Source organism: Panthera leo, chromosome C1, assembly GCF_018350215.1.
Source record: "Panthera leo isolate Ple1 chromosome C1, P.leo_Ple1_pat1.1, whole genome shotgun sequence".
NCBI lineage: Eukaryota > Metazoa > Chordata > Mammalia > Carnivora > Felidae > Panthera > Panthera leo.
Window position 1 is genome coordinate 138,938,525 of NC_056686.1, and position 22,549 is coordinate 138,961,073.

Consider the following 22,549-nt stretch of genomic DNA (forward strand, 5'->3'; position numbering starts at 1 on the left):
GGCAGTTGTACTGTGGAACATTAAAACCATAGTTGGAATCATTGTCTTTAGAACCAATTGAAGCCTCTATTTGTGGGCTGGGTACTGGACAGCTCTCTTGTTTTCTCCTGAGGTCCTAGGATGCCCTCTGGTGGTTAAACAAAATATGCACACAGTTACTTTGCTTATTTGGTCAGTTGCTCTTCAAGAGCATCTTTGCCTCTCTGCAAATGAGCTTCTATCCCAAGTACCTTGCTTCAGTTTTTGTTTCCAGTTGAGCTCTGAAACTCAGACACCAAATATGATATCGTGCAGGAATGCTGGCTGTCAGAATCTATCTTTCTAAAGGTGGATTCAGACTGTTAAATTCTCAGGTAATTTTAAATAATGCAAACTAAATTCTTGTTTCCTTAGAAGGGGCAGGCACAGAGGGGCGCCTGGGTGGCTCAGTCGGTTAAGTGTCCGACTTCAGCTCAGGTCATCTTCTTGTGGTCCATGAGTTCAAACCCCGCATCGGGCTCTGTGCTGACAGCTCAGAGTCTGGAGTCTGCTTCTGATTCTGTGTCTCCTTGTCTCTCTGCCCTTCCCCTACTTAAGCTCTGTCTCTCTCGCTCTCAAAAAATGAATAAATGTTAAAAGGGGGGTGTGTAGTCACAGAGATGGAAATATTGATTGGTAGTAAGTGAAAAGTCATGTAGGAAAACCTTCATTTGGTAACAACACATTCTTACTAGATTTTTTTTTTGTTTAATTGAAGACTATATAGAAAATCCTTTTTTGTTTCAACAATTGCTTATAGAAGCATATTCACGACATTATTCTACTTCTCTGTCTGAATAGCAGACTATAGAGAACATAACTGAAATTTTTATTTGAGTTCTTATAGGGACTCAGAGTCCCCTTTAGGAACACTGGTGCTTGTAGTTATTCTAGAAATGTAAGATATAAGACATTGAATGGAATACCTCATCAAAGTTAGCTCTTTTTAAGTATTCAATGTCTTTTTCCTCCGATATCATGTCTTTTATCTTACAAATTAAATGTAATCTAATTTTTTTATTAAGGATTCATTGATTAAGGATTATATTTAGTAGAGGTTTTTAAGTCAGTCTTCCCTGAGGTTTCAGAAAACTTGGGGGATACACACACACACATGCACACACAGTGAACATACAAGTAATTTTTAGTGATCATTTTCAGCTTGTGGTCCTATAATTAGGGATCCTTAATCAGAAATCCAGAGACATCTTGAGGATCCGTGGACAGATTTTAGGGGCCCCATGAAGCTCTGGAAATTGTAGGCAATAGTTGAGCATATTCCTTCCTGTGCTCAGTTGGCAGATGTGAATGGAGTCATTGAGGAGGAATTCACCATGGCCCGCCTGTATATCAGCAAGATGAAGTCGGAGGTCAAATCCCTGGTGAACCGCAGCAAACAGCTCGAGAGCGCCCAGATGGACTCCAACAGGAAGATGAATGCCAGTGAGCGGGAGCTGGCAGCCTGCCAGCTGCTCATCTCCCAGGTAGGTCACCCCTCTTCCCCTTATGTCACTCCCTTGACCTCTTGAAATCTGCTTCCTCTGTGCTGTTACTGGGACAGTACACAATCGGGTACACGATAGGGATAGTCGGTGGACTTTGCTTTATGTAAGACTTGTCCGTGGCCTCCCCAGGCAATGAGAGCCCAGGCTTATTCTTAAGGCTAGATTTTGTTGTGTGAATTGCACGAATTCCCTTCAATCCCTTTTTAAAGGATGTGTCTACACATCCCTAACTATGTATGGATACAGAGGTAGGTAGGTAGAAATCTGTAATGAATGGATGAGATTGGATAGAATCTAAATCTCCTATCACCTAAGGCAACATTCCTTCATCTTTTAATCCCTACCACAGGTCCAATTTAATATGTGAAAACAGAAACTGTTGCCACTACTGCTATTATTAATAATAGTGGCAGGTAACATTCTGTTGAGTGTTTACAACGCTCCATACACTGCACTGAGCACTTTACGTGCATTATCTCACTTGATCTTTAAAAAAATCCTGGTGGGCAGGTTTTATTATTATTATTCTTATTTTTCAGATAAGGAAAGTGAGACTCAGAAAGATTAAATATATTCTGCCCAAACTCATATAGCCAGTGCAAGGCAGATCTGGGACTCAGACCAAAGCTTGTGTGAACGCAAAGGCTTGAAGGGATTTTCAAGCCCCGGGGCACGTTTCCTCTGCCCTGGGAGTAAGACTGCTCTTCTTCCCACTGGAATGGCATTTTCATTTCAGTGAGGTGGTTTCAGAAGACGGCAGTCTAGTTTCTGGTCTGCCACTGATATCTGAGCTGGGTGTTTGGGGTTTGAGGCTTCTGTTGAGTGGTACAGGGAGAGCTGCTCACTGCCTTACACCAGGCATTAAAACAGCTGAAATCATTTGCAGGAATCTGATACCGGCATGGAGTGGAGCATCAAATAATACTGAGAGGCAGACAAAAGCATACTTCATTCTGGTATGCTTGTAAACACAGTAATATGTAATCATAGAACCAGCTCCAGCCGCCTCGTGTCCCGCCATAGTAATCTAAGAGACGCAAATTAACGCATCAAGTTTCCATTTTATAACTGATGTAATAAGCAAAAATGTATTGAAAAGATTATTTAGTGCTGGTGTGTGATGGTGAAATTTATGTACATTGCTGAGAAAAGTATAATTGGGTCAGTCCTTTTGGAAGGCACCTTGGGAATCAAAAACCATACAATGTAAGTACTCTGGTCCAGGAATTTCACTTACGGTATTTTCATTGATAATGAAAATGCAAAAATTTTATTTTATATGTTATCATTTCCTGATTAAAATATGAAAAGCCTGTATGGAAGATGTTAGGTGCAATATTACTTACATTATAATAAAATAAAATACCCAAATACCTATTCATAGGCTGATAACATAAGGTTGCATGGGAGAATGCTATGTAGCTCTTACAAAGAATTTATGAAATTCAGCCATTTGAAAAGTTTAATTATATAAAGGTAAATGAAAATGAAAATGCAGAGTTATATTTATGCTATGCCTTGCAACTTTATACAATATGCATTCATACAGTTAATATCAGGAATAGTTGATAAGTTAAGAGTGGTTTATGGGTGAAATCTTGCTGGATTTGCTTTATTTGACATTTTTATGATTTAAAAAATTTGAGAAAATAATGAACGTTAGGGCATGATACCCAGGTCACCTGTTACACTGATAACATGTGATTTTGGAAGGTCCCACCCCTAACGTTTGGAGACGAAGGCAAGAGTGCAAATAGAGGTCCCTCATTCTGCACCCTGCTGTCTCCTCTTTTCATCTTGACACACCAGCTTCCGTGTCTAAGTCCCTTCTGCACTGTCTGTGAACTGGTGAAACTGTGTCACTGTCAACTCTAATCTGTATAAATTGATGACAGAAGCTGCAGTGTCAGCCCTGGGAGTGGGCTTTATGGCCACTGGAGTAGTGAGTTTCTGCATTTCCAGTACGCAGAGTGTGGTCTAGAAGGAGACATGGGTCCTACATGGCACACCCCCTTAGCCTACAGACTCTTGGCTCAGTGGAATGAGTGTAGCCAGAGGCCAGCCCACATGAGGTGCTCTAAAGTATGAGGCTCAGGATTGAGGGCTCAGTTGCCCAGGTCTTAGAGTGACATTGACTTTGGGCATACCAGATCAGAGTCAAGAATATTTGAATGTTTCAGTGTTACAGGATACCTACGTTAGTGCTTTCTACAGTAGCGACAAATGCAGCTTTCTTTTGGGTGCTGCTTTGTAGTCTCTTACAATTTACACAAAGCCAAATATTCAATCATTATTTCGTGGGGTACGTAAGACCTTGGCTCTTTATTTTCTGACACGATCTAAGGAATCTGACAAAATATTTCCAGCTAAAATGCTATTATCTTCTTCGTTGACACTCATCCTTTTCACCAAAAGCTACGCTTATGACTGCTCCACCTGAGTCCATTTCCCAGAGGTTATTTCATTAGATTAGAGCTCATTCTCCAGGATTTTCCTTCCTTAATGTGAACACTGTACATCTTAAAGGAGGGGTGTCTACCAATTTCCATCTGCTTAGAAGGGCCAACTGTCTTTATTCAGTCAATGAGCTCCCATTCATTCATTGGTGCCACTAATATTTATTAGGTATCTACTCCATACCCTCATGGAGCTAACAAGTAAAAAGAAATAGATAAGTCATGTAGAAGTTGGGTGCTGTAAGAAAGTGTTGGGACCTGAGTGATAAGGATTCTGGGAGGGTAGGTGGGAGCACTTCCTCAGGAGAGGAAAATGTAAAATGCAAGGTCCCCGACACAGGAATTGGTGTGCTTGAGAGACAGAAAAAGAAAAGACACAATGTTTGAGTTCCGAAGACAGAATCCACAGGTGTTGGTTCAAAGAGTGAAGCCCTCTTCCCTACACATTTTCCCAGTCCTTTCTCTCTAGCACACTCTGTTTTCTACAAGGAGACAAACCAGCTTGGATGTTGGCATCTCGCTTAAGTGGATGGTGAGGAGGGGGACGGCCATCAGAAGGGTCTGTGAGGAATGGGGCAGAGAAGCACAAGGAAGAAACAGAGGACTGTGTTAGTCTGTGATCCCAAATCCCAAGGAGAGGGCAAATATGCATCCTTTGGGTGTTGGTACTCCAAAAAGGGACCCAAGAACTCCTCCTCTATTGCATTTTCCCATCAGACAGTCCCAGGAAAGTCAGGATGGCAGTTATGGTCACTCATGCCTCCTTTATATCTATTTGCTTATTTAAAGCATGAAGCCAAGATCAAATCCCTGACAGATTACATGCAGAACATGGAACAGAAGAGGAGGCAGCTGGAAGAGTCCCAAGACTCACTTAGTGAAGAGCTGGCCAAACTCCGAGCCCAAGGTAAATAATTGACTACTTTGCAGGTGTTGAGCTCTCGACCCACATCAGATACTCTCTAGTTGGCTGAACTCATGATGTTTAGTTTTGCTCAATTACAGCACTTCTAGATCTATTGAAAACAATGGAATAATTGTGGGATGAGAAGAAAGAAAGAAAGAAAGAAAGAAAGAAAGAAAGAAAGAAAGAGAAAGAGAAATATCTAGAAGACTGCCCCCACACAATATTTGCTCCTCTTCCCTTTTTCCCTCAGTCCACCCTGCTTCCCAAGTCAGAATCCTCTCTCTTTTCTACTTCCTGCCTCCAGTCTGTCACCACGGCCTGTCCATTTGACCTGCCAGATGCTTCTCTGCTTCTGCTCATCTTTGCCTTCATTTTCACCATCCTTAATCCTAATTAAGAGTTGTGGCTACATCCATCTACGGACAGTCCCACCCCATCTTCTCCTTGCCAGCCACCGTGTTGCGGACTATTCTAAAATCACTTTCTATCTTGTGCCAGCCCCATGCCTGTGCCCCTTCCATGGTGTCCCACCACTCTTAATATAAGGTCTGAACTTCCACCAATGGCTACCTTTACCTTTATCCTATGAACAAGCTCTTCCCTTTGCCAGGCAGCCTTCTGATACTCTTTGCTTAGGGAAGTGCCTGACACCTAGGAAACACTCAAAAGATATGAATACATAGAAGACATTCAAGAGAGGTAACTAGAAATGCAGAAGACAGAACAGGATTAAGAATGTATGCATTGCAGTGAAATGGACCACACGTACTATGAGCTGCAATGAAAATTGTTAGTCCTTTTAGGAAAGCATTTTGAAAACAAATATTAATAATCGTAACACTTTTCACACCTTTTGATCCTCATATCTCAAATATTCATTGCAGAATTCCTTGTATTAGTGGGGGGAAAGGAAAGGAAAGGAAGCCACCTAAATGTCCAACAGTTAATTGAGCTACGGTATGGTTTTTAACAGAACACGTATTGGGGGTGAAGTATGTGGAGGCTGTACAGCCATGCTTACGATGCATCCTTAAATTAAGTAAAGATCATAATATGCAATCTTATCTTCACTGTGGTTATAGCATGTAGGAATCAATGGATGCTTGTGTTCCAAGGCCTGTGGATTAATATTTAAAACGAAAATGGTTTTGGTAGGGTAATAGGATTGGTGATGATGCTACCCTGTTTTTATTTCCCTTATTGTTAATATAGTCACTTGCTCAGTAAATACACTTTGTTTCAAATGCCAAGGCAAATTTAAAAAGATGAAGAACATCCTCACCCCCGCTATGACCTTGTAATGTTTTCTTCATGTGATAATGAATGAATGTTAGAGACAGAGCGTTCCCCCTAAGACTTCACACAGAAAAGAACTGTTCTTTCCTGTAAATGGCTTCTGCAGTGGGGCCACTGAGTAGAAATAAAACAAGGGTGAGAAGATCTGAAATAAAGTGGAGCAGACTAGATAGAAAGCATAATGACTTGAAAGTCACTGTTTTAAACCATTTTGCTCCCGCCCGCCATCCCACCTCAGCCTGCCATGGTATGCTCAGGGAGTGCTCCTAAAAGCAAGAATAGGCTGGGCTGGCTCCCCCTGGAGGTGTGCCATGCAGCAGCCCTGCCCCAAATATGGGGCTTTCCTGTTTAATCTGGAGAGTATTATTTTATATTTCTATTTTCTCTCTTCTTAGCCTTAGATTATGTTTATTTACCTGCTCTAGATTCTTAGAGAATAAACAGCTTACCCATGGGAGGTAAATTAGCTCTTTCTGGAACTCTAATAGTGTCATGAATCCAAATGCCACTAACATTCACATGGTGCTTTGTGATCTACATAGCAGGTTAATGTGTACTGCCTCGGGGCTTGCTCACCGAGGCCAGGTGGGGACCAGGCCAGGTGGGGACTGGTTGTCCGAGGTGTGAGGTCATAACCGGCCAGGTTGGTTCTGACCTAGAGTGGCCCACTCCAAGTTAGCACCTGTCCCCGACAGTTGCCCCTCCTGCTGGAGCCCTCCTCAGCCAGAAGTCCTCCTCCCAGTCTTGGATGCATACCATGGGGTGTAGTCGGTGATGTAAGCTCACGTTTCACTCCATGGCCACTCTTCCTTTTTTTTAATCTTTTTTCTTTTAAGTTTTGTTTTTTTTTTTTTAACTTTTGGATGTGAGTCCTACCAGTTAAATCTTAAATCATCATTTAAAATTCAAAACAGAAAAAATGCACGAAGTCAGCTTCCAGGATAAGGAAAAGGAACACCTGACCCGACTGCAGGACGCCGAGGAAATGAAGGTGTGTATGCCACCCCTCCCATGGAGCCCAGCACGCATTCGGACCACACTTTCTTGTTCTAGGGAACTCTGTCTCCTTTAGAGATGTGTGCGGCAGTGCGGGAGGGGGAGGGGAGTGGGGGTGCCGATGCCGGGCAGTCGGAGCCGTTCTCACGGCGTGGCCTGTGTAGGACTGAGATGGAGGTGGAGTGTCCAGAAACCCCACGAAGTCCGTAGTAATAGCCACGTTGCTTTGGTACGTGTTCCTTCCCCGTTCCTGGTGCAGAAGGGAAGAGCAGAACCCCCCTCCCCCCTCCAGCCCCCAGTCCCTACATGGGCCACACTGTTGACATTAACTTCTGAAGAAGTGTTTGCCCTTTCTTTGAATGAAAGAAAACATTTCTCCTCTTGACATTTTTATTTTCTCATTTTTTTTGAATATTGATTTTATTTTCAGGAGAGTGCAAGTAGGGGATGGGCAGGGAGAGAGGGGTGGGGGGCAGAGCATCCAAAGCGGGCTCTGTGCTGACAGCGGCGAGTCCATAGTGGGGCTTGAACTCACAAACTGCCAAGATCATGACCTGAGCCAAAGTCAGATGCTCAACCCGCTGAGCCATCCAAATGCCCCCTCTCCTTGACTTTTTAAAAGAAGCACTCCAAATTTGAGTTTCCATCTTATACATAGAGATCTTTATGTTTGGTCACATGTAAAGTAGTGAAGGAAAATGTAGGATAAATGACTGGGAAATAAGATTTTTAGCTGAATAAAGTGAGATATGAGAAAATGTTGAGTTTTACTTCATTTTAGGCAGACTACGAGTCCATTTGGATGTGAGTCCATAGTCAAAACAGTGCCCGTGGTATGATCCTGCCCCAGGCTCACCTTGATGGGCCCCTCTCCTGGTTTCATATGGCTTTGGTGAAGAGCTCTCCTTTGAACATCACCACAAATCTGTGCAGTGGGCAGGACTGGGGCAATTATCTAAATTTTACAGATGAGGCAGTGTAGCTCACACAGGTTACATGGCTTGTCTGAGGTCACCTGAGTAGTCAGAGGTCCATGCCCTCTGACTGACCTGGCTAGAGAAGCCATGTAGCCTGGTGAGCTGTAGAAGGTCACGGAAAAAGCTTTTTATTTAATTGATGGACTGATTTGCTCCCAGGGCCCACTCTGTTTTATAATAGATCTTTGGGTTTGGTCGTGCCAGTACGACAAGGCGGGTTCGGGGGGCCTCAGTTTGGGGACCTGACAGCTGAGGGATGTAGGGTAGGAGGCAGAAGCAATCCAGGGCTTATCATAGTGTGGGCTGTGAGCCAACGAGTGGATGACACATCTCTGCTGGCCTGGCTCGCAGAAGGCGCTGGAGCAGCAGATGGAGAGTCACCGGGAAGCTCACCAGAAGCAGCTGTCCAGACTTCGAGATGAGATCGAGGAGAAGCAGAAAATCATCGATGAGATGCGGGAGTGAGTCGGCCCAGGGGCTCTTGGGATGTGGGGGCAGGCATGGAGTCTTCGGCCAGCCTGGAAGGATGTGTCTTTGAGCTGAGGTCTGCTCGCCTCGCCCTGTGGGCCTTGGGCTGTGCCCTGGGCTGCAGTGGGCTACACACGCGGCTTCCTACGTCTGTTTTCCCATCTGGAGCTGAGCCTCGGGGGGCTCTGCTGGGGCAGGTGGCAGGCGGGTGCAGCCGTCCTTCCTCGTCCCCGAGGAGCTGGGGTCATGTTGGTGACTCAGCTGCCCTCATAGGTGGAAACACCGTCTGTATGAAAAAACATATTTAAAAAAACCCTCAGTTGGTCCTGACTCCGGAGTTCTGATAGGTTAATAAATCCTCCAGAAAAGATAGTCAGCTCCTGCTGCCTCCTCACCCGAACTCATAAATGCACCCTGCACAACCCTGAGCCACCTGGTCACATGTGCACGCTTTGTAGGGACCTGTGTCTATGCTCGTAGACCTGTGGCATTTGCCAGAATGGCTTCATTGCAGCTTGTCTCTGGGGACACCCCCTTCAGGGCCATTTTCCTGTCCTGTCACGGCCACTGAAGAACCCCTGCTCCATAATGATCTCTCCCCTCTTCCTCTCTTACCTTCCTGCCTCATTGTCAAAACAAGTCACCAAGCTGGGAAGTACTTTCAGGATCCTCTCCTTGAGGGTTCTTAACATTTTTGCACAGTGAGCCCCTTGGCAATCTTTGAACCCCTTGGCAGAATAATATTTTTATTTATTTATTTGTTTGTTTATTTATTTATTTATTTATTTATTTAATGTTTATTTTGAGAGAGAGAGAGAGAGAGAGCAAGCACACAAATGAGGCAGAGACAGAGAGAGAGGGAGAGAGAGAAAATCCCAAGCAGGCTCCATACTCAGTGTAGAGCCCGACACGGGGCTTGATCTCACGACCTCGAAATCATGACCTGAGCCATAATCAAGAGTTGGATGTCTGACCGACTGAACCAACCAGGTACCCCTAGAATAACATTGTTAAATGCCACAAATAAAAGATGCAGGAAAACAAAGAAAACCAGTTACATTGAAATACATTTCCATTCGCTAACACCTCCCCTGCCCCCTGCCCCCTGCTCATTGCCCCCAAGATATAGACTAAAGGCTCCTTCCACTCCCGCTTTCTGTAGATGAAGAGCCAGATTTCTATATGGGAGTCAAGGTTAAATGAGTTACTTAGGGTCACACTGCTAAGTAGGAATCAAACTGAAGTTAGAGTTTAATTCTCCAGGCTACTGATCCAAATCGCTCTTCAGAGTCTGCAAGCTGCTCGCACAGCATATTTGCATTTTAAAAGAGGAGAATGGTAACGAAGCAAAGTGTAAGTGTTGTGATCCTGGGCTCTGTGCACACTGTCTACCTAAGGCAAGCATTTCGTGTCGTCTTTCCTCTCCTCGTTTTGAACCATCCCCATGCTATTATTCAGGTTGTTCTTTCCCCTTCAAGCATGTCCTGTGTTCTTTATTCTGATTAATCACCCTTGACATGTTTAACTGGAAGGGGAAAGGAGGGAGGGAAGGAAGGAGGGAAGAGGGAGGGTTGGTAAATGAGTTAGTCAGTAGGTGTAGAAGTTTTGTTGGCCTGTGCCTTTCAAGCAGACTCTGAATTTTTCCTTCAGATAGTGTAGGGTCTGTTCCTTTACAGATGCACAGGCATGGCCATACAAAAGATTTTGTAAATACTGCATGCAAATGTTGACAAAGTGCCCCCAACCAGATGGCGAGTTTCCCTTTTGCAGCAGCCCCTGGGCTTTCTTTGTATTTTTCTCTCTCTGTACCCACTCCTTGAAGACTTCACACAACTGTCCCTGTGTCAGCCAGGAATTTGGACTTAGAAAATGTTCTCAGATCATCGGACTAGAGAGGCAGGGAAGGTTGAAATGGCCAAATAAGGTTTCCCGAGTGTGGGTGCATGCCATCTGTAGGACAGACAAAGCAGAATTCTTCTGACTGTGCTGTCTTTCTCTGTTTTTAAAATACCGGCCCTTTTCCTATCTCATTATTTTCCCCCCAAAGCTCTTGCACAAGCCAACTATAAATATATTCTCAAAGCCTTATGTTTCATGCCTCTGAGATGTTCCCAGAAATTAGTTTCCACTTCGGCAGGGAGGAAGCTGTGAGGTTGTTCTCTGATCCCTCAAAATCCTCTAGAATTGCCGCCTTTATTGCACAGAACTAATGGGGTTGGAACAGAACCATGTCTTCGGCTGGGTGACTCGGAATTTCAGACTAATGTGGACTGTATTGCTTTTTCCTCTCAATTTCAGTTTGAATCAGAAGCTGCAGCTAGAGCAGGAGAAGCTCAGTTCTGATTATAACAAGCTGAAAGTGGAAGACCAAGAGAGGGAAATGAAGCTGGAGAAGCTCTTGTGAGTGTGCTTCAAATGTTTCCCCGGCTTTCTCTCCTCCCCGCGGGGTCTCCGCAAGCCTGCGTCCATGATTCAGATTCCTAAATATTACGGTTAGGTTGGGCCAAGGCTGTTTGTGTGCATTGGTTTGTTTTGTTGATTTATCCGTAGGTGCAAATGGAAATCTCTGATGCCCTTTTGGTGGTTCATAACTCCTTTTTTTGTTTGGTTTTGTTTTTTGTTTTAGATTGCTCAATGATAAAAGGGAACAAGCCAGAGAGGACCTCAAGGGGCTGGAGGAGACAGTGGTATGTCAACATGTTTCCCAACTCACTGTCGTCTCAGAGACCTGATGAGTTTGTGATTTGTTGCGTTTGTTTATTCTAAAATATCACCTGTGCCCACCTTTCTCACATACCGTCTTAGACAAAACGTTTAGGCAAATTCCATATATTTAGACATTCCATTTAGATAGAACATTGTGTGGAAAAGTGAGAATTGTAGAATTTATTCCCCAGCTCTTGACACAATGATTAACCATCAGTCTGTCAGTCTGTCTGTCTGTCCATCAGTCCATCCATCCATGCTTAGTGCTGTGACCATGCAGACCCTGAGTGAGAATTAAACTGACTTGCAAATCAATGACTGCAAGTTTACAGGTTTTGCACACTATAGCTTTTTTCCATTCAACATTCAAGAGCACCTACTGAGGGCTGGCATTCTTCTAGGTGCTTGGGTTGCATCAATAAATGACAAAGATAAGATCCTGGCACTTGTGAAGCTTACCTTCGGCTGATGGGGAAGACAGATAGTGAATAATAAGGGAGGAAATCATGACCTCCATTAAATGGTTCTGGAAAGTGCACAGGGTGGTTGCTGGCAGAGGTCCCAAGAGACGGTGACTTTTGAGTAGGAACTTGAAGCAGGTGAAAGGGCAAGACTGGAAGGGCCTTCCAGGCATAGGCAATAGCCCATGCCACAGCCCTGAGGTGAGCCCATGCCTGGTGTTTTGGAGTGACAGCAGGGAGGTCAATGAAGCAAGGAGGAGCTAGGAGGTGGGCACAGAGAGGTCAAGGCAAGAGCAGGTGTAAGCTGGGAAGGGACTTGAGACTTGCAGGGTTTGGGGTAGAAGAGTGACAGATTAGAAGGGCTTATTATTTGAAATCCTGGTTGTTTTTCTTCATCCTGCATCTGAATTCATGACGTTTGTCTCCACTGGTTGACTTCCACTTCAGCTGCTCTGAGGGCCCTCGAGAGGCCTTCAAAGTGCCACACACAGCCTGTGTTTGAAGACAGACCATCCCAACCTAGGCTCTCAGTTTGGTGAAAACATGTCCGGTCATTTAGATACAATTGTTTAGATAAAGTCATACGTTTTGATTCCACTCATGTGCCATGTGAATTTATGTGGTATTGTGCCTATCTCCAAGAATCTAGTGACCCTAGGCTGTAGGGCTGGGCCTGGTTCTGCACTCTGGCTTCTGAGTTGATGTTGGTTGCCCCTTAAAGCCAGGTGGAGGGACAGAGGGTGCAGTCCACTCAGGACAGAAGTAAGATGACTGTATGCAAAGGATCTTGGGCCTTTCCAGCATGGTGGAGAAGATGGTAGAAGGGGCTGATGGCTGTAGGGGAGACCGAAATGAAGCTGTGAAATTGCCTTATCTATGTCTCTTTTATTGCAGAAGCGATACTCACAGCTATAGATGATTGTAAAAATTCAGGAAACTATTGAACTGTAAAATGGTACCGTATTCCCACTAGCCAGATATAAGTGACGTTTCAGTACCTTTTTCCTTTCCACCCGTGAACTGCCCCCCGCCCCACTCGCTCACCTGCCATACCTGCCCTTCATGCCCTCCCACAGGGGCTCTCTCACGGTGACACTCACGCTCGTGCAAAGTCACTTGTCCTCTCGTGCACTCTGGCGCATGCTCACACCCCACAGTCTGTAGTCCCTTCCTCACACTCGCGGGCATTCACTTCCATGTTCTCGTGTCTGTGCACTTCCTCGTGTGCTGGCCCCTCCCACCCTCACACTCACCCATGTGGCTCTTCTCTCTTTCTCTCACTCAGCACTCACATCACACACATCACGCACATTCACATTTTAAACCCCAAATTGGAACCTCATGGCATCTTTTCACTTAACCTGCCCTCGGAGCCTTCCCTAAACTGTAACTGTTCTTCAGGAACAGGCTCGCTGCCCTTGATTGACCTTCCTAGAATTCTCCTTAGCTCAAGGCCTCTGCTGGCTTGAGTATTTGGGCAAGCTGGGGGGTAGAACCTGCTGTCCACGGGTAGGAGTGTGAGGCCCACTCCAGCAGATGACGTTGGAAGATGTCGAGGCAGCCATGGGGCTTCGGGGCTGGTCCTCTCTTGCTGTGTTGATGGGCCTTGTGTTTTCACCTCTCTGGTCTTGCCCTCACTGTCCCCCGTGACAGGAAGCTAAGCCTGTAACTTTTACACAGAGGGCAGCAGCCTGTAACATGGACGATCTGAAAGAAGGGAGTCAGGTAGAGTGAGGAAATGATAATCTGCTGGTGGAAAATTCATTGCTGCAGGAAAGCCAAATGATAGCTGCCTAAGCTTAAATGTGCAACTTGTAAACTATTTAAAAAATTTTTTTTCATGCTTATTTATTTTTGAGAGAGAGATAGAGTCGAGCAGGGGAGGGGTAGAGAGATGGAGATGCAGAATCCGAAGTGGGGTCCAGGCTCCAAGCTGTCAGCACAGAGCCTGACATGGGGCTTGAACCCACAAACCATGAGATCATGACCTGACCTGAAGTCAGTTGCTTAACCGACTGAGCCACCCAGGTGCCCCATCTTGTAGAATATTTTAAAGGTTTGTACCTGCCCCTCCTGAACTGCTGAATTCACCTAAGAGCAAACAAAAATGAGATACAGTTGCCAAACTCAGGACTCCATAGTATTTGGTACTTAAGCCCCAAGAAATGTCTGGCCCTTTGACAAGGCCCCCGTGTCTTCTCTTCCCATTTCCCTTTGGTGTGATGGCTTTTTTTTTATGGAAAATATTTGCTGTGATTACAGTTCAGCCAGGAATAAAATCCCTGAAGCAGCAGAGATAGCATACAGAACAGGGGCTGGGGGTCTGAGCTCTGTGGGCAGGGACCTGAAACAGTGTGTCTGCATAAACGTGGGCTCTGATCTGTGCCCCTGTGCCTGCGCTGGAAGGTGGCTAAGCCTTGGACAGGTCCGATGGGCATTGCATCCAGAATAACAGGCCTGCTTGGCTTCCTGCAGAAAGGAATTTGCCACATCTGAGGAAGGAATTGACTTCAGCTGCTGCTTATTTCAACACAGAATTGCAGACTTGGACCCAGCAAAAAGACCTTAAATTAACACAGAACTGTTATTCCAAGAAACTTAGTGTTTTTGTGTCTTTATGGCCTGTTTCTTTTTAAAAAAAATTTATAATGTTTATTTATTTTTGAGAGGTGGGGAGGGGCAGAGAGAGGGAGACACAGAATCCAAAGCAGGCTCCAGGCTCCGAGCTGTCAGCACAGAGCCTGACACAGGGCTTGAACTCATGAACCGCAAGATCATGACCTGAGCCGAAGTCGGACGCTCAACCGACTGAGTCACCAGGCACCCCCCGCCACCTTTTTAAAAAAAAGTTTTTTCTTTAGTATGGCCTGTTTCTTTTTTTCTGTGAGCATGTGTGAGCTTCATCCCTTGACATTCTGTGTTAAGTCAACTTCGACAAATTAAAAAGTATAAATGTAAGTTTATCTCTCTCCTCCCTTATAGGAAAATATTTTGCAAGGAACTAATCATATCTCCTGTAGTAAATATATGGGGAATTAAATGAAAGTAAATAACGTGATATTCTGATCTTGTTAACAAAGGTCACCAGGTTTGACTCAGACCCTTGTCTTAGCAGTCTAGTTCCTAAGGGCTCATTTGTAGAAAATAATTCAAAATGAAGAAAAAAAATACCCCCAAGAAGTTAATTACAACATAACAATATTATAACAACAGAGGGAAACAGTAACAAAAGTATACAATAAAAGCCTACTGAAGAAATGGATGTCAAATATGATACATCAGTAAGTTAATACTAGCTAGTGTTTACTGACCATTACGATGTGTCAGAAACTGTTGTAAAAGTTTTATAAGGATTATCACATTTAATCCTGACAACTGTGAGGCAACTAGTATATTTATCCTCATTGTACAAATAAGAAAACTGAGGCACAAGGAGGTTAGGTAAGTTGCCCAGGGTCACGTGGATAAAAGGTCCACCACCTGCCTCATCCATGAGCTCCGTGATGTAAAGCAAACGAACGTGGACTGAGACCAGCAAGGGGCGTGGAAATATGAAAAATGTCAGTTGGGATGGGAGAGGTTGTGGGTAACTTTCCTTTTACACTGGCGTTTTGTGTAATGTGTATGTGATAAACTAGAGGAAAAAAGGAATCCCTTCTGGTACAATGCAGCCTATTAGGAATTTGGGGGAGAAAACTTTTTTTTTTAAGATTGTTTGCTTGTTTGTTTGTTTAAGAGAGAAAGACAACAAGTGAGGGAGGGGAAGATAGGGAGAAAGACAGAGAATCCCCAGCAGGCTTCGTTCTGTCAGGGCAGAGCCTGACGTGGGGCTCAAACCCACAAACCATGAGATCATGACCTGAGCGGAAGTCAGACGCTTAACTGACTGAGCCACCCAGGTGGCACATGAGAAAACTTTTTTTTTAATGTTTGTTTGTTTGTTTATTTAGAGAGAGTCCAAGCAGGGGAGGGGCAGAGAGAGAAGGAGACAGAGGATTTGCAGCAGGTCTGCACTGACAGCAGAGAGCCTGACGTAGGGCTCAACCTCAAACCGTGGAATCATGGCCTGTGCCAAAGGACCTTACCCATGAGAAAGCTTTTTAACTTTTGTTTTTGAGGGGAGAGAAAAAGTGCTATTTAGAACTCAGCAAATGAGTAGGCTTTGTTCTAGTTTACATTTCATTGTTTGAGTTCCCGTCTCTGGCCCTTGGGATGCTCTTGAGACAGTTAAGGGGGTAGACACAGCTGGTGAGAAAGTCAGGGAAGTGTGGGAGCACTGTGGCCTTACCGGCGGACTCATAGAGCATGTATGGAAAGGTCTGGGTCATTGGGTCAACCAGATGTTGATGGTGTGGCACCAAATCCGTCACAAATTCACTGTTTCCCCCACCACCTAAGTGGCATTTTAACAATCTTCTCTTCCAGTCTCGAGAATTGCAGACTCTTCATAACCTCCGGAAACTCTTTGTCCAGGATCTGACTGCCCGGGTCAAGAAGGTGAGTTCTCTTTTGTGTGAACAGGACTGAGAAGAAAAGAAAAGATGGCCAGAAAGAATCATTTTCAGTTGAAACATCACTTCCTTAAATTGGGGCTGGTTATGCTTAAAAATGAATTACTTCAAGCCAGAGAATGTATTAAAAGAATGTACCAGAGGCAAAACAAAACAAACAAACAAACAAACAAACCAAAACCAAAACCAAAACCAAAAAACCCAAAAAACTTGGGAATATTTTTCCATCTGATTTTTTTCTTCTTAGTAAAAGGAAGTTATAATCCTCTCCCTGGCCCTCATTTCAAACGAGCACATATTTACCTGGCCGCAGTGTGAGAGCTGCTGTGCATGATGCGGGGAAAATCCAGAGGGGTCTTGTCAGGCAGAGTTGCCCCAAAGCCCAGTGAGCAATGCCAGAAACCTGTAGCAATTGGAGGCGAGAACACCCTGTTTGCCTGTGACGAGGCCATGAGGGGCTAGGTCAGAGTGTGTGGAGCACCCTGACGTGTGTCTAATTTGTTCTTCTCGACACCAGTGTAAGTGGTTCTTACTGTTCTCTTGTTAGTGGAGACAGGCTCCGAGGTTAAAGAACTTGCCCAAGGTCACACAGCTGGAAGAGCCGGAGGTAGGATCGAATCCAGCTCTGTGTGACTTCTGAATCTGGGCCTCTTTGATCCTCACTCACACCTCACATGGCGATCTCGGGAAGTCACCGTATGGCAGATCCCACAGCAGCTCTCGGAAGTTTCAGGAAGGAGGGAGAGGTGGCAGCAGTGAGGGGACTGCTCTTTAAAAATGTTTAAACGTGATGGAAGAGGAGCAATGGGCCATATGCAGATGTGCAGTAGGACGGAAGGAAGGTGTATTTGAAAGTGTGTGTGTGTGTGTGTGTGTGTGTGTGTGTGTGCACATGTGTCTGTGTGAAGGAGCCAAGGGAAAGAGGTGAAATATATAAGCAAAGAGGAAGTGATTCATGGGGTGAGATCTGAGAGGGACGGAATTAATAGCACAGATGGACATACTGGGCTTGGTATAAGGGGAAGGGATATAGTCTCCCAGAGAGGAGTAGTGGAGAAGTCAAGATGGGAGACATTTGCAGGAAAATGCATAACAGTGCAAAGATGCATCCAATGATGCATCGATCTTCTCAGTTAATGTGGAGGCTCAGTCCTCAATGGAGAAGGAAGGGAAGGAATGGTGAGGCCACAGAGCCTAGAGCAGGTGCCAGCAGCGTGGAGCAATTTGTCAGGGATGAGTGAAAGGATTGCTGAGCAGCGGTGTGAGCGTCCAGCTGAGGCTCAGAGCATGAATCTGCCGTGGCCTCTGACAACTTGGTTCTAGCGAGTTTGGGGACCTGCAAATGAAAACAAAGAAAGGCAGAGCCTGATAGGAGAGTCCAAGGGCTGAATGGCAGTGGTGGGGCGGGTAGGTGGTGACCACAGGCATCAAAATAGAAATGACTGTCAGACCTGGACCAGGTAGGCAGGAGAGGCCAGAGCACAGGGGACAGAAAAGGAGACTAGAGAGCTTAGGCAAGATCTGAAAAGGCTTAGTCAGAGGGAGGAGGGGGTCCAAGGAAGCTTAAGATCAGACTTCCCTGATTTCATGATGTAAAACTCTCGAGGAAGGACCTAGTTTTATTAGACCAGTGACTCTCCAAGTGTGATCATCTGGCCAGCAGCCTTGGCATCACCAGGATGCTTGCTAGATTCTCAGGTTCTCAGACGCACCTCAGGTCCACTGAAGGAGAGACTGGGGCTGGGGCATAGCAATCTGAGTTTTAATAAACCCAATCTGAGTTTAATTTCCCTCTGGGTGAAATTTGAGCACCTTGGATGTAGATGGAAGAGACACGGGTCTGAGATGCATGTACAGCTGTTACCTCTCAGAAGAAGGAGGGATGGTGGTCTTGTCCATCATCAGATGGCACAAGCATGTCTCACCATTTTGGGCTCCAAGATGTGCTTATACATGTGTTCCTCAACTTATCTGACCACTGAGCGTGGCCCTGCCGGGAGGGAGGTTTCTGTCAATCTTAAGATCTGTTGAATTTCCAGAGTTTTTCTGGCAACACCGTGCTCAGATGCCATGACTAGTTTGAAGTAGATTCATTAAGTAATTTCATAGAATCGGAAGCTCAGGCGATAAGCACAGGCCATTGAGACTTCCCAGCAGGACCACATGCAATTGCCCTCAGCTTGCTGACTTATCTCAGTTGGGATATTTGAAATTAAATTTCGGTCTTGGGTTTATATTTTCATACTGCTTCTTCTTATGAGTTTTGGAACAGTTCTTTCGAAAAAGAAAAGTCTATTTGCTCACCTGCAAGAGAGAGGTGAATCTCACAGGGCTAATCTGTATCTTTCAAAGGAAGATTGGAGGTTTTGTTTTGTTTTGTTTCGTTTTTCAGTTCTCTAAAATATAACACTCGTGAAACCCTTGACACGGAGCAAGGAAATTAATTGGGAAGGTCATTGAGTCTCAACTTTCAGAACCTCTTTTTATTTTCACTTTCAGAATAACCTTTGGTGGGATTGGGGTTGTTTTTTTGTTTTTTGTTTTCTTTAAAGAAGATTTAGAGTGTTGTCCACCTTATGCTGGGGCTGCGGGCGGGCAGCGTGCTGGCCTGCCTGCTGACCCCTCATGTTGGTGCAGAGTGTAGAGCTGGACAACGATGATGGAGGGGGCAGTGCTGCCCAGAAGCAGAAAATTTCCTTCCTGGAAAATAACCTGGAGCAGCTCACGAAGGTTCACAAACAGGTAGGAGAGTTGTGCCAGCTTCCTTCTGCTTCTCATATTCTTCTGGAAAGAAGCCCCGTATTCTCCTGGAAAGATGTGGCCGCAGTTCTGGGAGAAGGCTCTGACATCGAAGGCTAAGGGACTCTGTCACCACAAGACATTAGTGCCAGACTTGAAGTCCTTTAGTCTTCAGTGACTTCCCTTATATATAAAATTCTTTTGTCAAAGGCAAATGGAAGGAATTGAGTTTGAGCTCTTGGGCTTTGGGAGGTGGGGTGTTCAGAACCCTGTCTTTCTATCCTGTCTCCAGTCCCAGCGTTGGACCTACAGGCTGCACAGAATGTCAAGTGAATGCCATGGAGCTGGTTCAGGCCCCTTGTTTTTTTACAGATGAGGAAACAGACTAGGACTAGAAGTAACTTAATTCATTTTCTCTCTGCTCTGTCGCCCTATTTATTGAGCACCCTGTCAGGTTCTTACGATGCTCTGGACTTTGTCTAGAGGGACAGCAAAGTTCACGGCCAAGCCTACTGGTGATCTAGACGGTTGTCTTCTTTCTGTATAAATGCTGGAATGTTCATGTTTTTCCTAAATCCTAAAGATTTGGGCTATGATAAAAACAGTCCAACTTGTTAGACCACATGGATAAGGTGATGTCATCTCTCTTTGACTTAAGTCCTCTTTGATATTACTGATGGTGGCATTTTTCCCCAAAGGGAGGACGGCAGACTCAACATGGTTGAAGTCACTCATGCAAATTGTTGATGAGAAATATAAAAGCAGAAACTGCAAGGGAATTTGAAATAGGGCTCTGAGATTAATTATTTTATTTATGAATTCAATGAATATGTTTTAAAAATCTACTCTGGAGCTGCTGGTTTGCCTATGGGGTTAAAGAATGCAGGTGCGGACTCGGGATAGGTAACCTTCGTTAGCACTTTCTGATTTTCTAAACTTTTCTTGATCCACTGGGATTCCCACAATGGTCCTGTTATATGCTATCCTTTTTTATGGGTGAGAAACCTGAGGCTTGTGGTGGTTGGATGACTTACCAAGTCTAATGTCAGGAAATGACAGAGCTTACTCTTGAACGTTTTCTTCACCTGGGGCCAAACCTGTTGCTTCTTTTTGTTTTCCTTCATTATCTTTTTATTTAAAAAAAAATTGTATGTATTTATTTTTTTTAATTCCAGTATACTTAATACAGTGCTCTGTTACTTCCAGGTGTCCAGTATATCAGTTCAGCAATTCTATACATTACTCAGTGCTCCTCACGATAAGTGTATTCTCAATCCCCTTTACCTGTCTCACCCATCCCCCTACCCACCTGCCCTCTGTCAACCACCAGTGTATGGCCACACCACCCCACACGCACCCAGTCTCACCTGTTGCTTCTTAATTGAGGGTCTTAGGTAATGAAAAAATGAGCAGTACCCCTGAGTTGCCTGTTAGCCTTTGGATATGTTGCTAAGTGGGTCCAAACCACATGCTGGTGTAGACAACATGTCCTGCAGGGAGGAGCCCTTCAGGGAGCTCTAGAACATGCATGCCTTTCACCGGTGCTTTTGAACTTGCTTTGTCTACATTTCTCAGCTTCCATATGCTAGCATCTGACTAGTCAATTTTCCTTACACTAGTTCCCCCACCCACTCAAACAAAAGAGGAAGTAAATCCTGCCCAAGTCTGAAAGCTTCCTGTGCCTGGAAATGGCTTTTAATTTCATCCTACACCCCCTCCCCACTTCCTTGCACCCATGAACCATGTGTAACAAATTGGAGTCCCAGAGTATGGGATCTTGATTTTCCGTCGGTGCTGCCAGCATTTGTGGTCACATGGACTTTCCAAGATGACCTAGCGGGCTGGTTGTTTGGCTGCAGAGACCGCTTCTAGCTGCCCTTGTATCACTGTCTGCCCCTCCTGCCGGCCCCCTCGCCTCCCCGGTAAATCACCCCTATCCCTTCCCACTGCAGCTGGTCCGGGATAATGCAGACCTGCGCTGTGAGCTGCCCAAGCTGGAGAAGCGGCTGCGTGCCACGGCGGAGCGTGTCAAGGCCCTGGAGAGCGCGTTGAAGGAGGCCAAGGAGAACGCCATGCGGGACCGCAAGCGCTACCAGCAGGAGGTGGATCGCATCAAGGAGGCTGTTCGAGCCAAGAATATGGCCAGGAGGGCCCACTCAGCCCAGATTGGTATGTGTGCCTCTCACCAGGGCCTTTGATGGAAGGCAGGACTCTGCCGCCCAGGAGCACTGATGATGCTCCGAGGCAGCGATGGAGCTCTGGGCTGTCTGTCTGGAACATCTGAAAGGCTGTGGTCAGGCATGCAGGACCTAGGCTAGCTGGCACCTCCCGGCACCTGCGTTCATCCGGGGAGGATGGGTATGTCAGGCACCTGCTTCCTTATACTGAGAGATTCCCACGTACATTGTGGTCTTCAAAGCTGCTGAGCTGAGCAGAGAAGGTGGCCAGCCTAGGCTGTCGGTAAAGGTTTGTGGCTGTAAACAGAGGTACTTTCTCAGAAGTCCTGCAATGTATGGCTATTTCTCAGCAAAGCCCAAAGGCCCTATAGCAGGTGGGCCCATGAAGGGGCCCTATGGAGCCAGAAGCCTCAGGGAAAGCCACTTGCAAGGGCAGGTTTGGAAGTGCCCTGGAAAGAGCCAGGCCTGGCATCGGTGAGCTGGCTGTGGTTCCAAACTGGGGAAGGGGCCTGGACATCCAGCCCCTCCCGGGCTTGGGTTTGGGTATTTTGCCCATGCAGGGAAGAGGATGTAGCTGCTAAGTCATAGTTCCCAGGATGGAGCCGCAGGCATAAACCGGATTTAGGGATGTGCTCTAGAGAGCTTTTTTCTTCCATTGAAATGCCTCCAATAACATGTGATATTATTTCCCATCAGATATTGCCGTGCAGCTGTTTTGCACACCAACTTCATGTTTCTAGTTTTAAGATCATACCTTAGATTAGTGTTTTATTGCTTTTCTTGGACTTTACGCTCTTTGTAAATCTGGAAACTATGGATCTTGTCGCCAGAGAAGTGCATCATAGGCAGATTTCTGCATCAAGTTTCAGGGGCTGCCCAGATGCCCTTAAAACCCCAGGGGTGCCTACGGATCTGCCGCAGATAAAATGGAAAGTCCTTCTAAGTTTCCTCAGCCATAATTAACATAATTGATACATAAATTCTCTCCGTCCCCTAACCATCTGGTGCCCTGAATTAGTTAACTGCACTATCAAGAGAGCAAACATCCTCTTTTCAGAAAGCTCTGGTGATTGATAAGGACTGTAATGATACAAATTGTAGGTCTCGGTTTTCACATGTGACCCGCGGGCATCTGGGTATGGCTGTTTAAGCCTAATCTGAACGTTCTGTCCTTTCTGTCGAATACAGCCAAGCCCATCCGCCCTGGACACTACCCAGCATCATCTCCAACGGCCGTCCACGCCATCCGAGGGGGAGGAGGAGGCTCTTCAAACTCCACTCATTACCAGAAATAAATGCGAAGTGAGTCCCTGGTGTCGGGTGGTTTCTGTT

General features: G+C 45.4%; 1 protein-coding gene across 5 annotated transcripts in view; it reads left to right on the top strand.

The window, feature by feature from the left end:
• Positions 1-22,549, top strand: part of KIF5C (kinesin family member 5C) — a 161,812-nt gene that overhangs the window by 116,836 nt on the left and 22,427 nt on the right. For 4 of the 5 annotated variants that reach the window (XM_042948745.1, XM_042948747.1, XM_042948748.1 and 1 more), the window contains 10 exons: positions 1,314-1,502; positions 4,769-4,886; positions 7,097-7,173; positions 8,507-8,616; positions 10,922-11,023; positions 11,250-11,310; positions 16,216-16,287; positions 18,939-19,043; positions 20,993-21,209; positions 22,406-22,519. In XM_042948745.1, the coding sequence (XP_042804679.1) occupies positions 1,314-1,502; positions 4,769-4,886; positions 7,097-7,173; positions 8,507-8,616; positions 10,922-11,023; positions 11,250-11,310; positions 16,216-16,287; positions 18,939-19,043; positions 20,993-21,209; positions 22,406-22,512 (1,158 nt within the window). In that variant the 3' untranslated portion in view covers positions 22,513-22,519. Of the gene's footprint in view, positions 1-1,313; positions 1,503-4,768; positions 4,887-7,096; positions 7,174-8,506; positions 8,617-10,921; positions 11,024-11,249; positions 11,311-16,215; positions 16,288-18,938; positions 19,044-20,992; positions 21,210-22,405; positions 22,525-22,549 lie in introns of those variants that run through there. The other variant, XM_042948746.1, reaches the window with a different exon arrangement.